General features: G+C 41.9%; 1 protein-coding gene across 1 annotated transcript in view; it reads left to right on the top strand.

The window, feature by feature from the left end:
• The window catches only part of RORA (RAR related orphan receptor A), a 359,488-nt gene that overhangs the window by 312,639 nt on the left and 26,866 nt on the right, over nucleotides 1-19,983 (top strand). The window contains exons 3-5 of the mRNA XM_083712718.1: nucleotides 4,371-4,456; nucleotides 14,860-15,001; nucleotides 15,887-16,282. Coding sequence (XP_083568844.1) covers nucleotides 4,371-4,456; nucleotides 14,860-15,001; nucleotides 15,887-16,282 — 624 coding nt within the window. The remainder of the gene's footprint in view (nucleotides 1-4,370; nucleotides 4,457-14,859; nucleotides 15,002-15,886; nucleotides 16,283-19,983) is intronic.

Below are 19,983 nucleotides of genomic sequence, written 5' to 3'. Positions count from 1 at the left end.
ACTTTCACGCTATCTTCACCTTCATAAGCTAAGATTTTGAGCCCAGTACCACATCCTGTGCTTTTCTGCACTTGTGTGGATTCCCCCAACCCTACCACAGTTTAACCACTAACTTAAATGTTTCTGTTGGTGGGTAGTTCTTTTGAAGACTCTTGCTCCTTCAGTCCCCTGGTGCCTGGCTTTGTTTGTCCAGCAGAGAGGCAGAACAAAGTCAGGCACTTGGGAACTGGTTCTGCTTTCTTCTGTCTTTTATATCTGGCCACTTTCCCCCTGTACTTAAGAGAGCAGCTCTATTGCCTAGTGTCTTCTTTCTCTGTTGAAGAAAAAGTAAGGGTTTGCTTGCGGGGTGAGTGGCTGGTGGCATCTCTCCCCTTGTCAGGAGTAAGCCATATACTCCAAGTGGGTCCTTTAGAAACTGATGGTTTCCCTTGCGCCCATTGCATAAAGACCGTAAGATTTCTAGTGTGAGAGTGCCTCTGTAAATATATGTTTAGAAAAAATAATAATCTGTGAATTGAAATAAGCCTATACTCCAACTAGGCATATTGGAACTATGATTCAGGCTAATTTTCATCTAACATTATATTATTATCATTATTATTTTACCTAGAATGAAGTTATATTTCTTTCCAAATAACTTATTGGTTTTCATGTAAATACGAGAACAACATAGAACTACAGTAACTTGTCCAGTGGTACATTAAATTTCATATGCAGTACACAGTACACAACCAACATGTTTATTTATGCCTTATCAATTCAAGCATCCTCAGTGTAGCTTGGGAAATGTTACTGTTTCAATAATAACAATCCAGTTTGATGGAGGTGTGGTTGACTAAGCAGTGCTGCGTTGCAATCTACCCTCATTTCTGGAGGAGCCTGGGGGGGTGGGCTTGGGCCCCTTAGATCTAACTCAGTAATAGCGAAACAAAGCTGGAAATTTCTGTCATTATCTATATGCCATGTCCTGTTTTGAACAGACACTGCATTTCTCACTGTGTCTTGTTTGCATGCGAAAAAGATTTGAGCAAGCACTTATTTGCATGCAAAAGATGAAACTGATAAGTGGGAAAACACCCTAATTACCCCTTCCTGATTTTTTTTTAAAAGGAAAAATACACTTTTACATGCATCAGACCAGAAACATGTATTTGCATTCACAAGGCAAATAGTAGGGGCAGGAACATCTGGCATGGGGTTAATTAGATGACCCCAGGCTGTTGTGGAGCTGGCCAGGGAAAAGGACACCAGACACCCTTTGGAAGAAAAGCAGAACACAGTACAAATTTAGCAGTAGTATAGCAGGGCATACAGGAAAGGATTATTTACTTATTGTTCCACATCACCCAAATCTCCAAGCGGAGCAAGCAGTATTCGAAATTAACCCCTCGCCAGTCACTTTTTGCAGCTCAGGGCTGCCACCTAGTGCCCATGTCAAGATTTGCAGTTGCGTGCTTTGTAACTGGCTGGGCAGGAGAGCTTGGCGATACATTGCGATGTTGAAAACCTGACATCACCCTAGTGTGTTGTCTGCTTTCTGAACCCAAGTCTAGCCTTTCTGGGAGATGAGTTAGCAAAGTCTGCTGATGACACCAAGTTGTCTGTGGTAGTTTTTAACTAAAAGTGGCTGTGGGGTGCTCCAAACTGGGTGAATGAGTATTAAAATGATAAATCTGATTCGGTGTTAACAAGTGTAAAGTGATGCATGCTGGGGCAAAATATCCTAACATTACATATATGATAATGTGGTCTGAGCTGGTGGTGGCTGACCAAGCTTAGGGTCCCAGTGGATAGCTCAATTAAGAAGTTGACCCAGGTTGTGGGAAATGACTGAAATGAAAATAGAACTGGAAATATCATAAAGGCCTTATACAAGTCTATGGAGCAGCAGCACTTGGAATATTGTGTCCAATTCTTGTCACCACATCTCTTAAAAGCAGACATGTCCAACGCGTCAGTCCCGATCGACGAGTAGATCCTGCAAAGAATTCTAGTTGATCACCACCCACCCTCCACTGGAGACGTTGGGAGGAGCTATTTTGACGCTGCACATGCACCCACCCCTGCCCTGTCAGTGTGCGTCTGCCCACAGTACACCCATCCCTGCCCCCTTGGGAGAAGCAGCCAGTGCCTGCCTGCCCACCCTGCTGGAATTTTTAAAAGAAACGATAGAGCATCACCCTAGTTTTTAAAAAGATTTGTGTGTGCTCCTGCACCATTTACAGGGATGTGCTTTCCTTTGCAGAAATAAAAACATTAGAACTTAAAAAATAACCATGTTATGTGGGTATGATGGACAGAATGAAACAATGTCCTTCACTGGCAGCTCCACCTCTCACAGAAGCTGTGATTTTGCAAACTGAAAGGAAAAGGTTCACCCTAGTGAGAGCCAGTGTGGTGTTGTGGTTAGAGTGCCAGTAGGACCAGAATGTGGGAGACCCGGGTTCAAAGCCTCACTCAGCCATGAAGTTCACTAGATGTTACTGTCCTATACATGCCTAAATTTAAGTCCCACTGTGCCCTCTGTATGACCTGTTTTGATATGGCTGGTTTCAACCCTTCAAATACCACAAATTGCAAAAAGAACCAAATAAATTATCTACACAAAGTTGTTCAGAAATTTATAAAGATACAGGTTTTGGCAAATTACCCCCTGTAATTTTGTAAAAGAGGATTGGTTTTCACGTTTGCTAGAATGAAACTGCAGTCACATCTCTTCTAAACTGCGTTTCCATTTGATCGCTTCTCTGTTTTAAAGAATTTGTCTTTTGTGCACAGCGTTTATTCTATCTTCAGCTAGCTCCCTCATCTTGTCATCATTTGATTTGTAATCTTGTAGGGGGAAAACATGCCTAGACATATTGTTGTGGTGACCATAACTAGGCAGTTACTTTTGCATCTTAATTTTTCGCCAATGAATGAGCGTGCATGTTTTAAATGTGTCAGGAATTGCCTTGCAATAGATTACTTTATACATCCATACAAGGAGAGATGGTGTTCTGTTCAACCTGCACATCGCCATGCCAAGGCAAAAGTGTGGTGGATCTTTATCCGAGAGATGTTGTTTGCAGATGACACTGCCTTGACAGCATACTCTGAAGAAGCTCTACAGAGACCCATCAACTGTTTTGCCCAAGCCTGCAGGGAGTTCGGACTTATTTGCAGTCTGATGAAGACCAGGATGCCACCAGCACCCCACACATCAGCTTTGATGAGCACACACTTGAAGTGGTCGACAATTTTGACTGGCTGGGTTCCACCATAACCAGCAATCTCGTCATCCACACTGAGTTTGACAAGTGTGTTGGCAAGGCAGACATGGCAATGGCTTGCCTCACCGAAAGGGTATGGGAGAATGTGATGCTAATGTCCAATACCGAGATGAAGGCCTACCAGACTTGCGTGTTAAGCACGCTGCTTTATGGAAATGAGTTGTGGGCAACTTAGAACCAACACCTTCCACATTCACTGCATCAGGAGGATTTGGGGTATCACATGGTAGGACAGAATTCTAGGCAAAGATGTGCTCTCCCAAGCCCACATCCCCAGCAGGTTTGCGCTCCTGTCTCAGTGACGTCTACGCTGCCTTGGTCATGTCCACAGAATGGAAGATGACAGGCTCCCCAAGGAGGTGCTCTACGGGGAGCTGGCTACTGGCAGCAGGCCAACTCTGTCTTACAAAGATGTCTGCAAATGTGACAGGAAGGCTGGCAACGTCAATCCTGCCATGTGGGAATCCCTTGCAGATGATCGCAGTGCCTGGAGACAGGTAGCCAAGTCCATGGCAATGAATAGAGAAGAAATGACCGCTGGGAGGAACACACACAGAGAGAAAGGCATGGTGCATCTGCAGCAGCAAAACTGGATGCCTTAATCTGCTTCCGCTGCAGCATAGCATGTCTCTCTCATGTCAGCCTCTACAGCCACAGCAGACGCTGCAACCTACCAACAGCTTGACTTTGAAGACGCACCTCGTCCACTATCTCCCAAGACAGGCGGGTGCCAGCTGACAACTGGTTTATGCTGTGTGCATAATCTTGCCATGTGATGAAATGCATTTTTTTAATTTGGCCAAAGCAGAAACTCTTGGGTCCAATGCCTCTTGGTTTTAAAATGCTAAATCTGACGTTGTGAGTTTTTAAGTACTTTCTCAAATGACCCATTTTAATAACCTGAAAGCTATTATATAACAAGTAACCATAAATTAGTACAAGGCCCTAGGGGGACCCTCACAGTTCAGCAATGAATAGTTAATGTGGTAGAATGTTGAGCAGGTTATTAGTTTTCATTGTACAAATGCTGATCAGGGAATGCTTTTCTAAGGTGTTTAAAAGAAAATATAATTAACTGGTTGTGTGCTTTTGTTGCAGCTCAAATTGAAATTATTCCATGCAAGATCTGTGGAGACAAATCATCAGGAATCCATTATGGTGTCATTACCTGTGAGGGCTGTAAGGTAAGCTTTATATATATTTAAAAAGTTATATATGAGAGTCAAAAAGTGTGTTCAATCTTTGACTTGGAAACGTGTCTTTTTTGCAAGATTACATGTTTGCTAGTTGACACTAATTATCAATAAACCACCATAGACAATTTTTAAAGCATTGTTGTGTTTTTCTCCACTAAAGGACACTTGTCTAAATTCACACTGCTCTTATAGCTTTAAAGACCCAAATAGTTACCTGTTTAGGAACTTAGGGTCGCTCTAGACTGATGCTTTCTTGTGGGTATATTCTGTAGCATATTCTTGTCACAATAATAGTCCATTAGTGGGGGATTTGTTCTCTTCGTTCTGTGAGGCTTCCCCACTGCTACCACAGCATTGCTGTCTGGAGGGCCTAAATTACAACAAAACCAGGAAAAATAAATAAATTGGATTTCAGCAGGAAGTTATCGGATAGTCACTGATTGGAAATGAGGTGTTGTGACTGCCCCAAAACTTATGCAGGCACAAACAGTATTGAAAAGGAAAGTTTTGGTGTCTTAGATCATGGCCTCTTGTTTCCTTGAGGAAGGACTTCTGGCAAAAGATGGGCTGCAAGAGTCTTGAGAATCTGATCAGGAGAGCTTTAAACTAGATCTTGAGGGGGAGGGAGACAACATTACAGATGACAAAAGAGCACCTGGTATGGAGGATAACTTCACTGATACACAGGAAACTGAGGTGGTGCTCCAGAAACCTACTAAAGGGCAGGAAACTACAACAGGGAAGCAACTGGAGGGAACAACTCATGATTTCAATTGTCTCTGCACAAATGCACAGGATATGGGAAACAAAGAAGATGAGTTGGAGCTTTTAATACAGGATGGCAAATATGACCTGGTAGGCATTACTGAAACCTGGTGGGAAGAGACTCATGACTGAAATGTAGAAATTGACAGGTATAACTGTTTCAAAAGGAATAGACCAAGAAAGGGAGAAGTAGCATTATATGTAAAGGATGTGTACACTTGTGAAGAAATCAGTGATCTGGAGCATAGAAAGCAGATTGACCATCAAGCCAGACTGAGGTCTTGGATGATACCTTCTTAGAGCAGATTACCAAATATTCAAAAATGAGAGAGGGAGTCTTCAATTTCCCCAATATCTGCTGGAATACAAACTCTGCCTAGAATGTAGGTTCTGACAAAGTCCTCCATTCCTTCATTGACAATTTCATTTCCCAGATGGTGGAAGACAAGGGGGTCATCTATCCTGGACCTGGTCCTCACAAACAGGGAACAACTTGAAGTGGAAGTACTCGGAAACTTGGGAGGAAGTAATCATGTCCTCCTGGGTTTCATAATACAAAGGCAAGGGAAAGCTGAGTGTAGCTTTCCACTACACGCACTCTGGACTTTAAGAAGGCCAATTTTTAAAAAGCTGAAGGAGCTACTGGGTGTGATCCTGTGGTCAGAAATACTCAAGGGTAAAGGAGTTCAGAATGGATGGGCATTTCTAAAAGGAGAAATATTGAAGGCCCAAATGTAGACAATTCCAACAGGAAAGAAAAGTGGGAGGCATCTAAGGAAACTGGTGTGGGTGCATAAGGAGCTTACAGATCTCTCTCCCCTCCCAGTTCTTCCTCTGGAACAGCCTCTTATGAAGGCTTCCAGGGCTGGAGGGTGGGTCAAGGCAGATGGAAAAAGCCATTGCCTGATGGCTTCTCCCCTCGCAGTTCCATAAGGACAAAGGTAAGGTTCTGCATTTAGGCAGGAAGAACCAGATGCACACATATAGGATGGGGGATACTTGGCTTACTAGCTGTATATGTGAAAAGGATCTAGGGGTCTTGGTGGCCCACAAACTGAACATGTCCACAGTGTGATGCAGCAGCAAAAAAGCTAACACTATTCAAGGCTGCATCAACATAAGTCTAGTGTCCAGATCAAGGGAAGTAATAGTACCACTGTCTTCTGTCCTGGTGAAACCACTCCTGGAATACCATGTCCAATTCTAGGCCCCACAATATAGCAACCATGTTGACAAGCTGGAATGTCTGCAGAAGAAGGCAACCAAGATGATCAAGGGTCTGGAAATTAAACCTTATGAGGAGTGCTTGAAGGGGGTGGGTATGTTTAGCCTGGAAAAGAGGAGATATGATAGCCATCTTCAAATTTCTCAAGGGCTGCCACGTGGAAGATGGAGCAGGCTTGTTTTCTCCTACTCTGGAGGAAAGGACTTGAACCCATTGCTTCAAGTTACAAGAAAGGAGATTCTGACTGAACATCATAAAAAACTTTCTGACAGTAAGAGCTGTTAGGCAGTGGAGCGCTCTCCCTTGCGAGGTGGTGGAGTCTGCTTTCTTGGAGGTTTTTAAGCAGAGGTTGAATAGCCATCTCCTGCATTGCCAGGGGCTGGACTAGTGACCCTGGGTGTCCCTTCCAGTTCTATGATTCTATCATTCTATGAAATCAGAATTATATATGGCCGCCTCAACAGCATCACAATGAGCACAGACGATTATGAATATGCAATAAAAAGGATGTATAGAGAGGCTCTTCTATAGCCTCTCTTTTAACCTAAACTGGGTCTCAAAATTCTAACTTCTTTTGGGGGCTTCACTGGCTCATGTTCTCCTACAGTGTTGTGATTTTTCCATCTTGTGCTCTCTCCAGGAAGAGATTTCAGTAACATTTGGTCCTGTGAGTTTCGCTTCTTAAAAACTGTGCAAACAGTACTGACCATTTCTGTATTTCTTCCTTTATACAAAGGATATGGAGAGCACAGAGCCAAATACAAATTCAGGAGCTTTCCTATGAAGATTCCTCCCCCCTCTCCTGCTTTTACTACTATTAAGCCTTTGCACAGAAGCAAAACTCTTAGTTGAAGACTATGCAGGACTATTGTAGATATCTACCATTTATATCTTAGGGAGAAAAAATGCACGCACATAAGGGGGCTTTAAGATTTGGGGGCACCCACCTCCCCTTTGCTCCAGACAGGTTTCTGGTAATCTAGGTCTGGAACTGCTTTCAAGAAGGCATGCAATCCTGCAGTTGTGGTCTGTCTGGTAAAAAACATGGGTACAATATTTACTAGTACCTCCTCAGACAATGCTCTCTAATACAAAAGAAGATCCTACATGTGTTTGAGACCTGGGTACTTGAAAGTCTGTGAAACTTGTTTTCTCCCACTGTGGAGGGCAGGACTGGAACCAATGGATTCAAGTTACAGGAAAGAAGAACTTTCTGACAGTAAGAGGTGTTTGACAGTGAAATGGCCTCCTTCGGAAGGCTGTGAGCTCTCCTTCCTTGGAGGTTTTTAAGCAGAGGCATTGCAGGGAGTTTGACTAGATGACCCTTGGGGTCCCTTCCAACTCTACAATTCTATGATTATATTCTATGAATACGCCCCAAAAGCAAGATCTAGGGTGGAGATCCTTCTCGGGGCACCTCCTCATTCCCAGGGACCTTCAGTGGTGGTCTTGGTTATGGAATATCTTCTTCAGGCTTGTTTGGCTGACACTTTCATGATCAGTGGAGAGCAGTTCAATCATATTCCTAACTCCACGTAGCCTTCACTTTCCACAATCCATCTCATATTCCTGCAGTAACTAAAGATTTATTGAAGCCGTTCTTCTTCCCAAAGTGATACGAGTTAATTGCTATTCTAACAGAAATAACCATGGGAAAATAATTTTTGAATTTTTTTTAATAAATATTTTTTATTAACAGGCCAATCAAATCACATTAATTCCAAATCGCATTAGTTCCAAATTATACAGCCAATTTAAAAAAAAATTTATTGTGGGTACCCATACTTCGTGCTCCGAAAGGGAACCAAACATCGCTCTTGCTGCTGCTTTAATTTCACAGTTCTATCCAGATCAGTCCAGATAGTCTCCTTATTATTTTCCTCATCTTCTTGTTGTAATCATATATTCCTTTCTTTGAGATCTCTGATAATCTTCACAAGGGTTGAAAACAAACATGTCCTGTGTGGATTTTACACTCTCCAAGAACCATATCACATAAAGGACAGCCGCCATTTCCACACCTCCACAAAGAACATTCCCACAGTCTGTCCGTTGATTTTCACAGGCCTGCGAAACTGTATCTCAGGGGGCCCTGCCGGGTCAAATTCACATTCCATAGGGAAAATAATTTTTGAATTGGCAGGTTTCTTCATTGACAAATTTGCTCAAAATGTGTAAAGACCTTCAGTGCTTTTGTTGCTCCTTGTAGCACCTTTTTTAAAATACCCTCAATCAATCAAGATCCTTTATTAGGCATAGCAAACCACACATTATCAAACAGACACCGTATACAAATTGTGCAAAATGCGAACTCAACATAACAAGGTTTGTCCCAGTCATATCTTTGACTAAATAAAATAAAATAAAATACTTTATTTATTATTGTACAGCCATCCTTCAACACACATTCCTTGGAGGTTAAGGGGTGATATGATAGCCATGTTCAAATATATAAAAGGATGTCACATAGAGGAGGGAGAAAGGTTGTTTTCTGCTGCTCCAGAGAAGCGGACACAGAGCAATGGATCCAAACTACAAGAAAGAAGATTCCACCTAAACATTAGGAAGAACTTCCTGACAGTAAGAGCTGTTCGACAGTGGAATTTGCTGCCAAGGAGTGTGGTGGAGTCTCCTTCTTTGGAGGTCTTTAAGCAGAGGCTTGACAACCATATGTCAGGAGTGCTCTGATGGTGTTTCCTGCTTGGCAGGGGGTTGGACTCGATGGCCCTTGTGGTCTCTTCCAACTCTATGATTCTATGAGCTTACAAAATGAGATGAAATACAATATTAAAATGCATGATTACAATTAAAAACACCAAAAATACATATTAAATATATATTTTCCAGCAGAGGCGAATAAAACAAATTTGCAGCTTAATTTACAAAATTAACTGCAGCTTACATAATGAGAACCCAGATTTTGTTTGTTTAAAATGTTGTACATCCTCCTGTCTGATTCTGTTCTGCTGCTTTTGGTGTGTTCCTGTGCAATTTTTTAGGCATTATGGCAGGGAAAGGTTCTTCTGCCAAAGGACGGTAAGCTTCACGGTTTCCGCCACTTCCAGCCTGCCGCTGCCTTTATCTGATCAGTGGAATGCTTGTTTTAATGCTAATTGCTGCTGGATAGGGGGATTTTCACTGAGAGGGAAGGCTTCTAATTCCCTGTTGTGCTGCGATTGCTCTCCCACCTCCACACCTGGTATTTAATTGTTTTAAACCATAACATGGTTGCTAATCACATTTAGAACTGTAGCATAGAGAAGACTGCGCATGTTGTAGCAGTTTGATATTGAGTTATGCAGTTCCCCCTGTAAGGTCATCTTAGGACATTGATGACTTGAAGATCAGTAATGCAATTTTTGCTGAAGATGCCGAAATGGACTTTAAAAGTCTGCATATATTTGAAGTCAAACTGGCATATTAAAATTAAATCCAGCTATAAAAGGGCTGCTTATCTGCTGGAAATAACTTTTCTTCTGTTAGACATGTGTTTTACTCAGCTTAGAATTTAAATATCTGACTAGTAAATTCTTTAACAGACCAGAAGATGACCAGAAGATACGTATGCTGATCAAGCCACATTAAATAAATTGCATATCCTGTACTGCCTTTTATACAGTTCACCTAGGGACAGATTTCACTATTCATTTCAAAGTTACAAAGTTTTCTAAGTCAGTCAGATGATTTCAAAATGAGATGATTTGGGACTGATGTAGATCTAGCTACCTATAGGGCAGCTTTATGTGCATGAGCAGCAAGAAGATTATGTGCTACCTATCTTGACCTCATAAGACTAAAAATGTTCATTGCCAAGGGTTTATTTAAAGGTACAAATGATTTTGGGAGCTTTGCCATTTTAAATGCAATTTGCAGCTCTAAAAATTTATGTTTAATGATTTCTGTTTGTGATTTATATTGTGATGGCCAGTGGTAACAAATAAAAAACAACAACTGACTAATCCCATCATTAATGTGCTGTGGAGTAAGGCCCTCGGCCTCTTCCTTGATTCCTGTTTTCCCAGGAGCCTCACCACCTGTTCCCTCACTGCTCTCCTGAAACTTATTTCTGAACCAGAGTCCCCTGTTATCACAGCCCTGTTGCTTCCCTGCTCCAGCCTTCCCCTGGCAAGACTTCCACAGACTTTAATGCTTCCCGTGGTCTAGTGCATTATAGATGTGCAGGATTGTATGTGGTGCGTGGGGGTGTGTGCTTGTTATTCAGCATGTCAATCACAGCAAGTCTATCAGGTCCTGGTAACATAGGTTAGATCAGTGTTTCCCAATTAGCGAATTACTGAGGACTCCCTATTTTTCAAAATCCAAGCTATGGACCCCCTACTTTTGAAAATGTTGATAACTCTATGCCCTAGCATAGCTAGGGGGCGGGGCACCCTGGGCGGCACTTATCCTGGGGGCAGCACACTGGAGCCCAAAGTGAAGCACAAGTCCAAGCACCCCAGAGCCCGGCACACCGCTCCCTAAAGCAGCACGGCCCAGGGCTGGCTCTTAGTGCGCTGAGCTCCTGCGTCCCTCCACCAGCTGCTAGAGGGTGGCTGAGAAGGATACAACTGTCATGTGCTGGCCCTGCAAGCAGCGCTGGACCTGCAGCACACCTGAGCCCCGGCATCTCTCCTAGGGGTGATGTGGTGGCTGCGGCGTCGGCAGGCACCACGATGCCCAAAAAAGCAGTGTGGGGCTTGCGTTCACCTGCCACCTCCCTCTCAGCCGAGTGATTGCAGGGGCCAGAGCTGCCACACCGTGGCACTCACCGCAGGCACCCTCCTGCTGGAGGGAGGCTACATGCACACTGCCGCTCAGCAGCGCTGCCCCAGCTTGCCCCGTCCCCATGGGCGGCACGCCCTGCCCCAAGTGCCCCAGCAGCTTACTACACTGCTGACTCTATGGTAGTTACCTCTGCAAAACAATTTTTTGAACATAATGTGGGGTAGCCCCTAATAAGCAAAGGATTTTAGGTATACTAAAAACAGACTAGGGCTGAGCAATACCTCATTTTCAACACTGTGATATACCAGCAGCTAAACATCGCAATATTCCGTTATATCACAGTGTCTGAAATTTGTGATCAGGTGTGGGGAAGAGGGAAGGAGCAGCCACAGAGATTTTTTTTTGGGGGGGGGGGAGCGGAGTCACCTCCACAACATGGTTTTCTTGGGGGGGATAGGCAGCTGGGCAGCCAGTGGTGGCAGGCAGTGAAGATGCACATCCATTGTGGCTGTTGCTGCTGCTCTCCAGGAGAAGGTAGTGCTAGAGTGCCTTGAAGTGACCTCAGCGAGGGAAGGCAGCTCAGATCTGGCTGAGATCATTGTGTGATATCGGCGGTGCCTTGAAATCAGCTGCCCTGTTCCCCCTCACATGAGAAGCGATATATTCCTGCATGTTGCCGGGTCAAAATTGTTACTGAGGTGTGATTTCAAAACTGATTTTTGCTAATATTGAAAAATCGCACAGTGGTAAAACGGATTATAAAATTTGTGATATTACCATGCAAAAATGACAAAAAATAGTTGGGGGGAGGCAAGGAACGGGGCTGCACCCCTAATTGGGAACCATTGAATTAGTTTCTAGAAGTTTGGTGCATTGCACATTCACTGTTCATACTGTTTTTTTTTAAATTATTTGGTATTTGAAAATATGCTCCATTTCCTCTGGCAAGGAGGACTGCCCTTATTAGACTTCTGTGGCAGTAAAATAGTTTTTTGCTGCATTTCACTTGGGAGGTCTGTTGTTTGCATGGTTTGCAAACATGCCTGGAATTTGGTCTATGGCAACAATCATGCCAGGGAAAAGATGCTCTTCCAGTTGGGGGTTTCAATCCCATGGATATTGATTTGATGGATAGTGCTCCACGGGATAAAGGGGATTAAGAATAAGAGATGCATAGGCAACCTACCTGGCCCATCTGCTGCATGAAACTTTCAGCCGGGCTATTGCCTACAGAGATTCGTGTCACAATAAACCAGCCACTCAGCTGGGTGAGAAAGTGAGAAGAAGATGGAGCAGTTACTGCCTTTGGTCTGATCCAGGAAGGCACTTCTTATTCTCTTAAGTAAGAGCGCATACTTTGTTTGTTGTTTGGCTATCTTAACTATCAAAACATTAAGATATTACTTAAATATGCAGTCTTGTTTTGTAAAGGTTAAACTTACAATAGTGAACCACAGGAGTCCTCTTCAGGCGTTCTTGCATGTGTGAAGGGGCTCTGACAGACAGCCTAGTCCTAACCCCTAGATCTCTGTATGCATACAACCCTTCACAGCCCTTTCACATAAACATATTGAATGCCTGACAAAAGCTAGGATACTCATAAAAATAGTAAGACCATTCAAAACTGAAGCAAACTGCTCCAGAATCACAACAATAAACAGTCACTGGTGTTCCACCCACCTGGAATCAAGGATTCTGAGTAAAATACTTAAAAACTATTTGCTATATAATCCCAAATTTATGAGAGCAAAAACCCAGATTTCTACAGTCAGAATGTGTGTGTTCTTTATTTTTGTTTGTTTTAAAAATAAATTCAGTGAGTTCAGTTTTCAAAATGCAAAAGAATGAGAGGGTATGGGGGGTGGGGGTGGCCAGGGGAGACCAATTCTCTGATTCCTAATTGGCAATTACTAGAATATTGCAAAGTGTAATGATACGTGGAAATGTGTAAGTGTTAGCAATAAATCATGGTATTATGAATAAATCTTTGCTGTCACAGACTGGTGTGTATCCCTTCCAGAGTGTCTGTCATTAGGATGCAACAAGGCAGCTGTCAGCTGTTTTCTTGTAATTAAACAGCCAATGAGCAGCTAATTAAGACATATGTGTATACAGAAGTGGGCATGTTAATGAACTGTAGGAATCAATTCATTAAATGAAAATTGTCAAAAGACAAAATATGAGCTTAGTAGTTCAAGTTTCTGGCAGGCTCAGAAACCAGTGGTGAGAGGAGCATTAACTGCCACTCACAAGACATGGATGAACATTTATTTATTTCTTCTTTGAGGAAGGAAGCTAAACAGAAAACTTCACTGATGCTATTAATAGGTTTTATGAAAATTCCCATTAATGCCATTAAATTTAGCTTTTTGTAGAAATTGTTCATTCAGACTGACTAGGAAATGAAAGGCACACTTTGTAAGATTTAATCTGTTGGGGGCATTATCGGTGTGTATTTTTTCCAACCTAAACCACTGCTGATTTGTGTGTCATTCATACCATGTTTTCAGTATTTATAGTTGCATAAGCGAAAACACAATACCCTTAAATTGGTCAGATATTTGTCAGTCCCAATCAAATTTGGTTTTGCTCTCAGCTCTGGTAGTGAAAACAGTGTTGTGGCCGTCGCTGGATTTGACCTTTCACAAATCCGTTCATTTCTCCCCTGATCCTCAGAGTCCACCACCCCTAAGGCTGGATACGCTTAGGAGCCTGTTCTTTGGGCTGAGCGAGCCGTGTCTGAAGGAGGTGTGTGGCCCTCAGGAAAGTGATCCAGGCTGTTTTGTGGTAGCTGTGGGCAAGGAGGGAGAAAGCAACTGCTGGAAATGCAACAGCAGAGATCATTCAGTGTGCAACCTAAGGGTTACTTACAGGCAACTAGCCATGAGTGGGACAGGGAGAGATGTCATTTAGCAACCAGTCAGTGGCATGATCCTGACTGCAGTAACGAGATGCATAGTTCTGAGGCAGCTGATCCTCAGTATGTTGAGTTGAATATGTCTTCCTGCTATGTAGCTGGCCTGAGGCGGCCTGTGTTTCTCCTCAAATTATACAGCATTTTGTTAAGTTTCTTCCATAAGGACTTCTCTCTGGACTCCATCTGCTTTATTTATGTGACTTTGCTAACAGCAGCATGACAGGGAAGAGGAAGAAGCAGTGTTGTGTGTTGTGTGTAAGCTTAGCTCTGCTTTGCCTCTCTTACATTGCTGCTGTTTGTATAGTTTCAAAGTCCTACAGAGTCATTTTGGGGCAATTGTGTGTATACAATGGGAAGCAATGCCTCTTTAAATCACTTTCATCTCTTAAAAACTGTGATGTCTCATCAAGTACTTGGATACATTCAGTTGAGAAAATATACGGGTTCTCCAGTCCTCATTTGGATACAGCTGAAATGCCCTAAAATTTTCTAATATTATTCCTACATATTTATATATAAAATGCATTTGAAATAATTTTTATTACTGAACCTATTCAAATATATAATCATACATTGTGAAGTATTTTATATTTTGTAACAAAATGGAATAAAAAATATACTCTTGATTATGGTAGTTTTTTCTCTGACGATAAGAATTTAGCTGAAGCAAGGTGTCCTTTCAGTGCAATTGTCGTGTGCGACCACTTTGGATTCAGCCATCGATAAATCTTCCCCTTGCCTTTTGTCATTGTGCTACAGGGCTTTTTCAGGAGGAGTCAGCAAAGTAACGCCACCTATTCCTGTCCCCGACAGAAGAACTGTTTAATTGATCGAACCAGTAGAAACCGTTGCCAACACTGTCGTTTACAGAAATGCCTTGCTGTGGGGATGTCTCGAGATGGTGAGCTTTACTAGTTCAGGTCAGCTGTCTTGTATGTGCGACACTCCTTAGCTTTCTGCTTGCTCATCCCATTCTTAAAATATTTGTCTTGAAATATACTGTGCCTCATAAGTCACTGAATTTACTTTGGACTGATGCAGCTGGTGGCTTCCAGGGTTTTGTTTTGCTGCTGCTTCACAGTCACACGACACACAGAGCAAATGCCTCGCTTTCTTACTGGTGTCACTAGGCCAGCTCTACTTTAATTTTCTTTCACATTCCTTATTCCATTCATACAACATTATGGGTGTCCTGTATTTTTCTTCCTCCAACCAATCTTTATATTCCCTCCACCTCCTTCCTCCCCCGTTACTGGTACAGAGACTATGAAATCCTGCTGCTAAGAGATGTCAGTGTCGCCACAGGAAGGGTTAAATACTCTTCTCTTGGATGACAGGCCAACATCAAAGTTATAACTTCTCTTAAGTAAAAGAAACTCTGCATTTTGCACCAAGGAAGCCCAAATATGGAAGAGACTATTATGCAAATTAAATATATTTCCCCCTATGATTGAAATCTAATCATGTTTATTATTTTTCTTATTAAAATTGCCCTTCTGATGACTATTTGCCTAAAAGCCATCTCCTTAAATTCTTCTATTGCTCATACATGCCCTAAGTATATTACACATGACTTATTTATTCAAGAGGCTGACCCAATAGGATAATACCTAACTTCTCACCTTCTAATATTTGACTTCACCTGTAGGATCAAGCAAAAGTGTGTTGTAGTGATGTTGTGAACTGCTTAGTAGCTGCCCTAGACTTACATATGATGTGTCCTAACATAGCATTTTACTGCTGCAGCTGGTGGTGATAAAATATATTGCTTATGGATATATTTCAGCTGTAAAGTTTGGTCGAATGTCAAAAAAGCAGAGGGACAGCTTGTATGCAGAAGTGCAGAAACACCGGATGCAGCAACAACAGCGAGATCACCAACAGCAACCGGGCGAGGCAGAGCCATTGACGCCAACATACAGTATCACTACCAATGGGCTCACAGAACTGCATGATGACCTCAGTAATTACATTGATGGGCATACCCCTGAAGGTAGCAAAGCAGACTCTGCCGTTAGCAGCTTCTACTTAGACATACAGCCTTCTCCAGATCAGTCGGGGCTTGATATTAATGGAATCAAACCAGAACCGATATGTGACTACACACCTGCATCGGGCTTCTTTCCTTATTGCTCTTTTACAAATGGAGAGACTTCTCCTACTGTGTCCATGGCAGAATTAGGTAATAACAAAAGAGGGGGAAATTTCCATGTAGTTGCTGTAGTAACTATCCTTTGGATTAAGAACAATGACTTTGTGGCTCTTCATCACTGAAACTACATGTCACCTTTTGTGTTTTGTGTATGGCTGTAACTATGAGGGCTGCTCTTTCTGGAAGTGCATTGCCCCCTTGACTAAGGCAGCACTGATGGGGCTCATCAAGTCCATAATTTTGGTTTTAGTCTGAATTCCAATAAACCAGACTTGCTGTTAGTCAGTCACCTAAGATGATTAACAGGTTTTTTTATTGTATTTATTATTTCCATTCCTATTCTGCCTTTCCTTCAAGGACTGTCTCATTTATCCTTGGCAACAACCCTGTGAGGTAGGCTAGACTGTGAGAGAGTGCCTGGCCCAAGTATATCCAGTGAACCTAATGGCTGGAGTGGGGATTTTAATCCTGGCCTCTCTTATCCTTGTTCAGCAGTCTAACTGCTATTCTAGCCTTTTTCAACCTGAGGTCCCTAGATGTTGTTGGACTACAACTCCCATCATTCCTAACCAGCATGGACAGTGATCAGGGATGCTAGGTATTGTAATTCAGGAACCTCTCAGGATCCACGGTTGAGAAAGACTGTTCTATACTATGCTAGATCTGGGTCTCGATCACAGACACCCATTAAAAAGTTTGTGTAAGTTAGCAAGGCTGGTATATTGTTTATCTGCAAGACTGTACTAAACAATGGTAAGTTACATGAATTTTGCACTTGATTACAGTATAATGATTTTCCCCACATAGGTGACTAGAGCATACAGTATTTATTCATTAATTTAGTTAATAAATAGCCAGCCTCAGTATATAGCTGAACAATGATGTAAAGCACATGTTTAATTGGGAAGTAATAATTTTATAAAGAGGGCTAACTTACCAAGTAACAAAAAGTGTTTTGACACATTAAAGAATAATAAATTCTTTGCAGCACATGCTTTCATGGACTGAAGTCCATTTTATCAGATGCATGAACTGTGATATTCAGGTGGCATATACCTGCCAAGAGTATAAATCAGAAAAAAAATAAGTTAAATGGCAATGAAATGTAAAACACTGGTAACAGAAACAAGCATCAGCCCAAGACTATTTGGGATCTCATGTGAAAAATCTAAATATTTCTCCTACTAAAATGAGACGTAACTTACTGTTGTACTCCTGCACAGCTCCTATTCATTTACTTGGGCTTGCATATAAAAACTTTAGAAAGAATTGCACTCCAGAAGTTTAGATCTGTCTATCTGCTACCCTTAAGAGCTCCAGAACTGGCAACTCACCAGGGTAAATCTGGGTAACTCAAAACTGTGTTTTCTCCATTTGTGGTGTCAGTTATCTAGTACGTGCTGAGGACGAGTTAGATGTGGTTCTCTCTCAAAGTAACAGCTAAAGGAAGTCCACTTTGTCGGGAGTTGTGAAAAGGATCTGTCATGTGTGAAAAGAACCTTAATAACAACTTGTGCATGGCGAGCAGTGGAGAGTTTACCAACCCATCCCTCTTTTGTGCTTTTCTTTTTCTTTTTTGCTATCAAGGTAGCAGTAGCACTCTCCTATTCCACACTAAAATGAAATCTTATTTCACATATTCTGGGATGAAAATAAAAGAAACAGTTAGTAGGCACGAGAGATCTTATATGGAAGTACCTTATTTACGTGAATCTAATGCCCCAGCAAATCTAATATGCACCTCAATTTTCAAAACCTTGAAACCATAAAGTATTTGCTGGCAAATGTAAATACGCCATCAAATCTAATGGGCACCCTAATTTTCGCAACCCTAATTTTCACAACGTAATTTGGCCCAAAAAAGGTGTGCATTACATTCAAGGAAATATAGTACATGTTCTTCGTTAGCCTATACCTCCATGTCATTTTTGAAATATAGGAAAAAACTTTTGAAAATCACTAAAAGCCCAGTCTATTAAAACTGAAAGCACTGTGAATTCCTATCCATCCATATTACACAGATGGATTTTATCTTCAAGAAATGATAGATCACTGTATGTTCACAGATCTTTATTAATGAGTGCTTTCCTCAAAAGTGCACTTGTTCATGTCTAGCATGTGTAGAAAACTGTGAGGACTTTCTTCAGTAAACAAACATTGATTTGTTGCAATGATAATTATAGAGGTTTGTGCCTTCATTTCATTAAATATTTAGTAATGTGTCAAAAAGCTTTTTTATTTACCCAGAAACAGTTGATATAAAAGTGCCTTTCCCAGCTCCATGTTATGAACAACTCTCATCATCCCTGACCAGGTTGGCTAATTGGCCCAGACATCTGGATATATATATATAGGCAAAAAAATAGCTGACTCCAGTTAGAAATCAGAATTCAAACCTATGTTTTACATTTCATATCATACATGAACCCACCTCTTCAAGGTGCCACAAGACTCTTTGGTGTTTCGGCTGCATAGAATGACTTCCAAAGAAAAATTGAATGAGATAATAGCAGAAAAAATATTTAAAGTATCACAATAACCCTTTGAGTGAAGTGCTGTTAATACCACATACCTTTTGAATTGAGCAGGGACCATTACTCAAAACTTATAGTAGAACACATAGTTTCTAAAACTGGAAATTTTGCCTTGGAATTTCAAGTTAAAATAGTTCCTAGTAGTTGGTGCTGGGGGGGGGGGCGGGATACTGAGACCTTGGAGAGGCTGCTTTAGACAAGTGGCCCAAAGTGCTACCCATTCATTGTTCTTCCATTGTAAGCTATGAGCAGAATTGCAGCTGCCTTTCCACACTATTTGCAATATTGTGCATCAGATTATGTTCTGGCCACTCAAGTGGAGAGAATATTGTGGCTGTGAAAAGGGTCACCTGCAACTCAGCATACATTCACTATAACCTGTGTAGTCAGTGGCGTAGCGTGGGTTGTCAGCACCCGGGGCAAGGCAAGTAATTTGAGCCCCCTAACCCGTGGATTTGCGCCCCCTAACCCGTGGATTTGCACCCCCTAACCCTAACCCCCAGATGTTGCGGCCGGTGCAGCCAGCCCCCCCTGCACCCCCCACGCTACGCCACTGTGTGTGGTGGGTGCCATTTTATGAGCCTTAAAAAAAAAATTCTAAACAATTTCCCAGCTTTTTTATGAAAGAGAAAGTGCTAAAGCACTACACACTTCTTTCATTTTCAGAAAATAGAGATGGAGAAGCTTTTGAGTGGTAACCAAAATATTTTTTTAAAAAACAAAAGTTTAAAAAAATGTCATCCACCGCAAATGTTATGGTTAATTTGTTCATTTCCCCATAAACTCATTGCCCATATAAATGCCCATATAAAAAAGGTGGGAGTGTGGTGCTAGAAAGTATCTTTACCTGTGGAGTTTCTGCTTCTTCCAGTTCACTTTTTAAAAACACAGACTTTCTGCAGTTTGAGAAAAAACAGAAAAAAAATAGGGAAAATACAGGATGATGATTGAATGATAGCATCATGTGGACGCCCTTAAAACATCAAGTAAACAAAGCATGGAAATTCCATTCTGAACACTTAGTTGGAACAAGGCAGAACTGCCAGTGCTGGGTTAGACAAACCAATCATCTGACTCTTGAATAAGGCGGCTTTCTATATTCTATATTTGTTGAGGCTGAGAGACTGACTTAGCCAATATAATCTCCTGAGAATCCAGATCAAACCTAGTAACCACTCCCCTACAGGGGTGAGAATC

The sequence above is a fragment of the Podarcis gaigeae genome, assembly GCF_964106915.1.
Source record: "Podarcis gaigeae genome assembly, chromosome: 14".
NCBI classification, from domain to species: Eukaryota; Metazoa; Chordata; class Lepidosauria; order Squamata; family Lacertidae; genus Podarcis; species Podarcis gaigeae.
The sequence above is the reverse complement of the archived record's forward strand: the minus strand, read 5'-3'. Positions and strand labels throughout refer to the sequence as shown.